The following is a 9396-nucleotide window of genomic DNA, read 5'->3' on the forward strand; positions in this document are numbered from 1 at the left end:
TTCAGGTCTCCAAGATAGACAACTGTGCATGAGCCCAGGATGTAGGACTTGGGGGGTCTCCTCTTTCCTTGCTGCCTTACCAGACCAAGACCTTTGCCTCCTCTGAGCCTCAGGACCCACCTGCTGCACACAGAAAAGGAACCAGAGTATTTCAAAGGTTAATCACAGTTGACTGTAGTTCTGAACTTCTCTATTCTAGGTTTGTGGCCTTTTGTTTCTACCACAGGCTTCCTGTCTAAGCTTCCTCTGCCCTCTCATATCCTGTGGCTTCCTTTCTCTGTCAGAGGGACTGCAGAAGGCAGACTGTCCCAGACATCACGGAGGGATGCTGCTGTGGTTGCAGCTCATGCTGTGTGGAGGTGAGTGAGCTGAGGGGAGAGGAAACCCCACTTGGGGGAGGCGCTGGAACTCCAAAATAAGTTTTTCCTTCTCTCTCCAGGGCCTCTGGCTCAAGTTCTGAGCTACCAGCTGGAACTACAGGAGTCGGTGACAGTGCAGGAGGGCCTGTGTGTCCATGTGCCGTGCAAATTTTCCTACCCCTGGCTGGCTTTTATAGGCTCCCACATGTTTTGGTTCCAGAAAGGGGCAGATGTAGACCACGATCCTCCAGTGGCCACAAACATACCAAGCCAGAAGCTGCATGAGAGGACCCAGGGCCGGTTCTTCCTCCGTGGGAACCCCCAGGCCCAGGACTGTTCCCTGGACATCATAGAAGTCAACATGGGGGACAGTGGAACTTACTTTTTTCAAATAGGGAAATATTCATATCTAGATAATATGCTTTCTCTAAATGTGACAGGTATGGTAGGGGCCTGGAGGAAGGCCCCAGGGTGTGGGCACCAAAGATAGAAAATGAACATTCTGTTCCTCTTCGGGGTGGTGAAGGATGGCCAGGCACTGGGGCAGATGGCAAAACATCGAGGGGTCCCAACATCTTCTCTATCCTCACCAGCCCTGACTCACACACCTGACATCCTCATCCCGAGGACCCTAGAGTCCAGCCACCCCAGGAACCTGACCTGTTCTGTGCCCTGGGCCTGCGAGCAAGGCATGGCCCCCATCTTCTCCTGGACATCAGCTGCCCTCACCTCCCTGGGTCCCAGGACTCACCTCTCCTCGGTGCTCATCCTTAGCCCCCGGCCGCAGGACCACGGCACCAATCTAACCTGTCAAGTGTACTTCCCTGCAGCTGATGTGATGGTGGGAAGGACCATCCAGCTCAATGTCACCTGTGAGTATATGGGGCCAGGACACCTGTGATCCTGAGGGTGTAAAACCAGGGCAGAGCTGGGCTAGAGCTTGACAATGGGGTCTCAGTAGCTAAGCAGGATGAGAACCCCTTTACCTCCTTCCATGGCTCCTGGGGGGAAGCCCGAGCACCCACTCCTTCCTTGCCACCAAAGCCAAGGCCGGCTCATCCTTCTGTCCAGATGCTCCACAGAACACAGCTATCAGGATCTTCCAAGGAAACAGAACAGGTAGGAAAGAACCTCTTTCCTCCAGGGCTGGGGTGGAGCATGAGACACATACAAGAAACCAGTCACTGAGTTCAGGCATGGGAAGAGCAGTGGAGAGAAGCCCCCACAAACTTCGACTCCCCGAAGTTAATGTTCACTCACCCACAACTTTCTTTGGTCAAATCCTCCTGCTTTGGGGCTCCTCTTTGGCGGATTTGCTGTCATATCCCTCTTTCTGCATCTCTCCCCAAAGTGCTGGAGACTCTGCAAAACACCTCATCCATTCTCATCCTGGAGGGCCAGGCTCTGCAAATGCTCTGTGCTGCTGACAGCAACCCCCCTGCGGAGCTGAGCTGGTTCCGGGGGTCCCCCGCCCTGAATGCCACCCCCATCTACAGAAGTCCCATACTGGACCTGCCTCAAGTAGGGGTTGCGGAGCAGGGAGACTTCACCTGCCGAGCTCAGAACTCGCTGGGCTCCCAGCACATCTCCCTGCACCTCTCTGTGGTCTGTGAGTGTGGGGACCCCTGGGGGCAGGACACCGGGACCTGGGGAGCAGGGGCACCGCTGACCCCTTCTCCTCCCTCCCCCAGACCCCCCGCGGCCGCTCAGCCCCTCTTGCTCCTGGGAGGGCGAGGCACTGCAGTGCACCTGCTCCTCCCACGCGCGCCCGGCCCCCACCCTGCTCTGGCGGCTGGGGGAGGGGCTGCTGGAGCGGAACCACAGCAATGCCTCCTTGACCGTCACCTCCAGCGCTGAGGGGCCCTGGGCCAACAGCTCCCTGAGCCTCCGTGGGCCCCTGGGCTCTGGCCTCAGACTCAGCTGCGAGGCCTGGAATGCGCACGGGAAACAGAGCGCCGCTGTCCTGCTGCTGCCAGGTCTGAGGTCTATTGGGGGTTGATGCCTGGAGGAAGAGACCGTGGCTCTTTTATTAATTTTATAGGGATGCTGCAACATAGTACCTTGTACCTTAAACCGGGCAGCTTAAACAATGGAGATTTACTGTCTTCCAGTTCTGGAGGCTGGAAGCCTAGGATCAAGGTGTCTGCAGATCAGTTCCTTCCGAGGCTGTGAGAACGTTTTCCAGCCTGTCCCCTAGCTCTTGGTGTTTGCTGGCAATCTTTGGTGTTCCTTGGCTTGTGGAATCAATCTCTGCCTTCATGTTTACATGGCATCCTCCCGTGTATGTCTGTGTCCAAATATCCCCATTTCATGAGGACACCTGTCATATTGGGTTATGGCCCACCCTAATGATCTCATTTTAACTTGATTACCTTTGTAAAGACCCTGTTTCCAAATAAGGCCACACACTAAGATGCTGGGGATGGAGGGGTGTCGCAGAGGGCTAGGACTTCAGCATATGAATTTGGTGAGGGATGCAATTCAGCCCCTAACAGCCCCCAGAGAGATGGGACTGGCAGGAGAAACACCAAGGCCTCAAATGGAGCAGCTGAAGGCCTAACATCCTCAGTCCTGAGGCCAATGGAAGAGGCTGGTCCAGCGTTCACAGGGCAATGGAATGCCATGTCACTGAGTCCTAGATGGGGAGTGGGTATACTAGTGGCACACACTGAGAGAGAGAGAGAGAGAGAGAGAGAGAGAGAGAGAGAGAGAGAGAGAAGTGGCCAGTTGGAACATGCCATGTGTTGGAGCTGCAACTTACACATAACTCAATTTTTTTTTAACTCAAAAATTTTTTAAACTCAAATTCTGTAGGTAAATCAGAACCCAGGACTAGTGGGGTCCTGGGAGCAGTTGGGGGAGCTGGCAGCATGGCCCTGCTTTCTCTTTGCCTTTGCCTCATCTTCAGGTGAGAGTGGGTCCAGGGATGGAGGGAGAGGCCTGGAGTGGATAGGGTTGTGGAATCTCAGAGAGCCTGAGCTAGAGCAACCTGGACTGGTTAGAAATCCAGGAGCCAGGGAAGGAGGCTGAGTGGTGGTGTGAATCAGCCAATACCCAACTGGGCCAAGCCTGGGGTCTCTTCCCAGGCCCTGGTCCAGCTTTTGGATTTGGAGGAGCACCTGGAGACTGGACCCACCTCTTACCTCATTCTATGCTCTTCATGGGTGCAGGGGATGGTCTCCCTACTGTATACCCCAAATAACCAAGCTGAAGGGCCCGGGGCTGTTCTCTTACTTAGAGTGAAGACCCGCAGGAAGAAAGCAGCCCAGCCAGTGCAAAGCATGGATATGAGCCCAGATGACAGCTCAGACTCTGGGGTGAGTGACAGGCTGTGAGGTCCTATCCAGTATATGCCTTTTGGAAGTCACCCCCAGCAAGGGCACTTGAGCATTTGCCTATTAACATCCAATACTCCCTGGAGTTACACATGTGGTTATTTTAAATTAATTCAACTGCTCTAATACTTCTGCTTCTTTTTTTTAAGGTTTATTTATTTATTTATTTATTTATTTATTTATTTATTTATTTGAGAAAGAGAGACAGCAGATCAGGGGGGAAGGGTAAAGGGAGAAGCAGACTCCCCGAGGAGTAGGGAGCCCAGCGCAGGACTCCATCCCAAGACTCCGGGATCACAACCTGAGCTGACAGCACATGCTCCACCAACTGAGCCACCCAGGCACCCAATACTTCTGCTTCTGATGGAAGATGTATATAGCCCAGTTGCTTGTTAGGAGTATTTATGCCTCCTATGTCAGAATATTACATTCCCTTGGAATATTAGCCTTTTCTTGTGGCGTTGATTGCCAGAAGTATAATAGCCCAAACTTAGTCTGTGTCAGACCACTGAGTACAAGGGAAGTGGTGGACTCCAGCCCTAAGGTAGAGAGACTGGGGCACCCCAAAGTCACAACTCATCACTCCCCCTTTGCATTTTTCAAATCTACTGTTGTGCTTCTTTATTTATTTATTTATTTCAATTCAATTTAATTAGCATATAATGTATTATTAGTTTTAGAGGTAGAGTTCAGTGATTCATCAGTTGCATATAACACCTAGTGCTCATTACATCACGTGTCCTCCTTCATGTCCATCACCCATTTACCCTGTCCCCCCATCCTCACCCCTCCAGCAACCTTCAGTTTGTTTCCTAGAGTTTACCATCTCTTATGGGTTGCCTCCCTCTCAATTTTTGTCTTACTTTATTTTTCCTTCCCTTCCCCTATGTTCATCTATTTTGTTTCTTAAAATCCACATAATGAGTGAAATAATATAGTATTCGTCTTTCTCTAACTTATTTCACTTAGCATAATACTCTCTAGTTCCATCCATGTCATTGCAAATCACAAGATTTCATTCTCTTTGGTGGCTGAGTAATATTCCAGTGTGTGCGTGTGTGTGTGTGTGTGTGTGTGTGTGTGTGTGTGTATACATATACCATATCTTTATCCATTCATCTGTTCATGGACATCTGGGCTTCCTTCGATAGTTTGGCTATTGTGGACATTGCTGCTATAAGCATTGGGATGCAGGTGTCCCTTCAAATCACTATGTCTGTATCTGTGGGGTAAATCCCTAGTAGTGCAATTGCTGGGCCACAGGGTAGTTCTATTTTTAACTTCTTGAGGAACTTCCATACTGTTTTCCAAAGTGGCTGCACCAGTTTGCACTCCCACTAGCAGTGTGAGAAGGTTCACCTTTCTCTGCATCCTCACCAACATCCATTGTTTCCTGAGTTGTTAATTTTAGCCATTCTGACTGTTACAAAGTGGTATCTCATTGTGGCTTTGATTTGTATTTCCCTGATGGCTACCACTGTGTTTATTTAATATCAACTTTATTGAGGTATACCTTCTGTATAATAACGCACCCATTTTAAGTATGCAGTGAAATGAACTTTGACAGATGTGTTCACCCTATGCCCATGTCCCCAATCAAGATGTGAAACATTCTCATCATGTCCCCAAATTCCTTTGTTCCCCTGCCCAGTTAGCTTGACCTTTCCAGCAATCACTGATTTCTATCACTATGGATTAATCTTGTCCCTTCTGGGACTTAATATAAATAGAATCATGCAATATTTACTCTATTTTTCTGGTTTCTATCACTTCATTAAAAGATGTAAAAATCCTAAACATGTATGCCTCCAGTGACAGAACATCATTCATCAAAATAAATATATGAAAACTGACAGAACAGCAAGGAGAACATATTGGCAATTACAGTCGATTATTCCTAAAACTTTTCTCTCAGTAACTGGTAGAACGAGTACACACAAAATCATTTTTAAAGTTTAATTTGTGTAATTCTCTCTCTTCTTTCTCCTTGGTTAACCTTGGGAAATGAAACTCTTAATGTGCCCTAAATCCCCATCTTGTCAGGAATCAGGATATACATCTTCAATTTCCTTACCTTCAAATTCTTGGTTTTTTTTTTTTTTTTTTTTTTTTTTTTTTTTTTTTATGATAGTCACACACACAGAGAGAGAGGCAGAGACACAGGCAGAAGGAGAAGCAGGCTCCATGCACCGGGAGCCAGACGTGGGATTTGATCCCGGGTCTCCAGGATCGCGCCCTGGGCCAAAGGCAGGCGCCAAACCGCTGCGCCACCCAGGGATCCCTTCTTTTTTCTTTTAAGTGAATGTCTTTTGCAGTCAGTATAGTATGGGGGCTCAAAACATGTACTCCAGAGCTAGACTGTGTTCAAATTCCATCTTCCAAAAAAAAAAAAAAATTCCGTCTTTCCCTACTGACAAGCTGGGAAACCTTGGACAAGTGATGCACCTTCTCTGACCTCTGTTTATTTTGGTGACATTGGAATATTACGAGTACATACAGTATCATACAGTACTTATGAGAAGTGTGTAACACAGTAGCTGGCATGGAATATGCACAGAACTCATTACTACATCTGAAACCATTCCCACCTCTAGCAGGTGAGTCCCAAGGGCGGTTTGTTGTTGCTATTATTTTATTCCCTGTTATATCTCTCAGGCCAGAGAAATATCTTGCCATTTCCTCTTAATCTGAGAACACCTCACCTCTTTCAGCAACTGTGTGAGGGCTTCTTGTTTCATACTTCCATAGCCTGAGGATGTTGTGGGTATGGAGCAGACGTGGGAAAGGGTGTCTGGTTGCCATCTTGACTGCAAACTTGACCTCTGCTCTGTCTTCTAGTGCCTGTCCAGAAATAGGATATACCACCCCTGCCCTGCTTTATTTTATTTTATTTTTAAAGATTTTACCCAGTGGGACGTCTGGGTGGCTCAGTGAGTGGGGCGTGATCCCAAAGTCCTGGGATCAAGTTCCACACTGGGCTTCCTGCATGGAGCTTGCTTCTCTCTCTGCTTATGTCTCTGCCTTTCTCTCTCTGTGTCTCTCATGAATAAATAGATAAAATCTTAAAAAAAAGATTTTATCCATTTATTTGACAGAGAAAGAGAGAGAACAAGCGGGAGGAGGGGCAGAGGGAGAAGGAGAAGCATACCCCCACTGAGCAGGGAGCCCGACTCGGGGCTCCATCCCAGGACCCTGGGATCATGACCTGAGCCAAAGGCAGTTGCTTAACCAACTGAGCCATCCAAGCCCCCCATTGCCCTGCTTTAGATTCAGAATATCTCCTATAAAAATGTAGAACTTTGGATGTATTTGTCTTCTATTTGTTTAGTAACTACCTCTCCTAGAAAACCATAAGCTACATGGTCTCAGGAACTGTACCTGCTTTATTCATCACTCTAGACAGTACCATGAACACTGCCTGGATAAAGGATGGTGCTATAGTTAGAAAGAATTGGTTTTGAGTCCTGGCTCAATCATGCATTTATAATAGATGTGTGTCTTTTTTTTTTTTTTAAGTAGGTTCCATACCCCGTATGGAGTCCAATGTGGAGCTTGAACTCACGACCCTGAGATCAAGACCTGAGCTGAGATCAACAGTCAGATGCTTAACCTGACTGAGCCACCCAGGTGCCCCTGTATAGATAGATGTGTGTCTTTAGGGCAATGTATATAATCTCTCTTAGCCTTAATTTTATTATTTGTGTAATGAATATGATAATAATACCTTCTCCCAGCCTTTTTCTTTTTTTTTTTTTAAGAATGTAATGCAATTAATATAAACACTGACTAAGGAGCACCTGGTGGCTCAGTGGTTGAGCATATGTCTTAGCTCAGGTCGTGATCCCAGGGTCCTGGGATTGAGTCCCACATCGGGCTCCCTGTAGGGAGCCTGCTTCTCCCTCTGTCTGTGTCTCTGCCTCTCTCTCTCTCTGTGTCTCTCATGAATAAATAAATAAAATATTTTTAAAAAACACAAAACACTGACTAAGGGCTAGCCAATCTTAGTTATTAAACATTTAAAAATAAATGAATGGGTAAGTGATAAAAATCCTGTCTTGATAAAAATGTGTCTTGATCCCCTTCTGGTCCTTGACTGCTTTCCCCCAGGCCCTATATTAACCAGCTCTGAGGTCCTCCTCTTCCTTCCACTCAGGCACATCAGGACCAGTCCTGGATGGACATCCCTGAAGACCACCCAGCTCCTGCTGGGGCTAGCCCCATTTCAAGAGAGGAACAGGAGCTTCACTATGCTTTCCTCCAATTTCCCAAGCTGAAGCTTCGGGAACAGGAAAGCATCAACACTGAGTATTCAGAGATCAAGACACACAAATGAGGAACTATTTTTCTCATAGTTCTGGAGGCTGGAAGTCTGAGATCAACGTGTCAGCAGAGGTCTCTCTCCTTGGCTTGTATTTGGCCATCTCTCTGTGTCTTCACCTGGTCTTCCCTCTGTGTGAGTCTGTGTCCTAATTTCTTCTTCTAATAAGGACACCAGATGTACTGGATTAGGGCCCACCCTAGTGACTTCATTCTAACTGAAATTTAAAGACCCTATCTCCTACAGTCTCATTCTAAGGTACTGGGGATTAGGACTTCCAATGTATTGTTAATCTTATGATTTTTCAGCCAATAATGCTCAGCCTTGACTATTTTAAAATCAATGGTCTTCTTGGTCATGGTTTGAATCTCCCAGTATGTATGGAAAACCTCAGGAATTGTGTTCAAAAGAACTGAGCTCAAATCCATCTATGCCATGGATTGAGAAATCAGGGAAGTCATCCTTATCCAGCCAGATGATCGCAGAAGATGGATGAGAGGCTACAAATAAAACAGATAAGTCCTGACACAAATGTTTTTGGGAACTCTGAACACATGGTATGTGTCAAGACTTCTGTTAGCGGCTTTAACAGAAAGTTTCTGCTAATGATTTCTCTGAAAGCTTGGAGGGGACAGTCCCAGAGGCCACACAACTTTCCCGCCAGGATCAAGGCAAGGATGGCTGCCCTTACTACTTCTATTAAACAGTATTTTGTAGTCCTTTCCAGTGCAATAAATGCAGGAAATAGAAATAAGAGTTATCCAGATCATAAAGTAAGAAGCAAAACAGTCTTGGGATACCTGGGTGGCTCCATCAGTTAAGCGGCTGCCTTCAGCTCAGAACATGATCTCCGGGTCCTGGGATGGAGCCCTGAGTCTGGCTCCCAGCTTTGCAGAGTCTGCTTCTCCCTCTCCCTTTGCCTGCCCCACCTACATTCCCTTCATGTTCTCTCTCTCTGTGTCTCTCAAATAAATGAACAAAATATTTTTCTTAAAAAAAGAAGCAAAACAGTCTTTTTTTCACAGATGTTATGGTTGTGCACATAGAAAATCTAAAGTTATCCACAAAAGAGATACTAAAATCAATAAGAGAGTTCAGCAAGGTATTAAGATACTAGCTCAAATTATAAAATTTCTTTGCAATTCTATGTATTGGCCAAGGGCAATTAAGAATTCAATATTTTTTAAAGATGCAACTTATGGCAACATGAAAATATAAACTAACTTAGATGAATTCTATGCAAGTCCTGTACGTTGAAAAAAATGTTGCTGAAAGAAATGAATGAGGACCTAAATAAATAGAGATATATAACATGTTCATTGGTTGGAAGATTCAGTGTTGCTGGGTGTAAATTTTCCCAAATGGATCAATAAATTCAATGTAA

General features: G+C 46.5%; 1 protein-coding gene across 1 annotated transcript; it reads left to right on the top strand.

Moving 5' to 3' along the window:
• Positions 1–309: 309 nt before the first annotated feature.
• On the top strand, positions 310–8864 carry LOC121478860 (sialic acid-binding Ig-like lectin 5). The gene is made up of 8 exons (XM_041734259.1): positions 310–359; positions 440–799; positions 953–1231; positions 1711–1974; positions 2051–2335; positions 3153–3267; positions 3598–3676; positions 7848–8864. Exons 1-8 carry the CDS (start codon positions 326–328, stop codon positions 8025–8027), a joined length of 1596 nt encoding a protein of 531 aa, XP_041590193.1. The 5' UTR covers positions 310–325; the 3' UTR covers positions 8028–8864.
• Positions 8865–9396: the final 532 nt, after the last annotated feature.

Source organism: Vulpes lagopus, chromosome 2 (assembly GCF_018345385.1).
Source record: "Vulpes lagopus strain Blue_001 chromosome 2, ASM1834538v1, whole genome shotgun sequence".
NCBI lineage: Eukaryota > Metazoa > Chordata > Mammalia > Carnivora > Canidae > Vulpes > Vulpes lagopus.

Coding starts and splice junctions, on each gene's coding strand:
- LOC121478860 (XM_041734259.1), top strand. CDS start 326: ATGCTGCTGTGGTTGCAGCTCATGCTGTGTGGAG. Junction 800..952: donor GCTTTCTCTAAATGTGACAG/GTATGGTAGGGG, acceptor TATCCTCACCAG/CCCTGACTCACACACCTGAC. Junction 3,677..7,847: donor ATGACAGCTCAGACTCTGGG/GTGAGTGACAGG, acceptor CCTTCCACTCAG/GCACATCAGGACCAGTCCTG.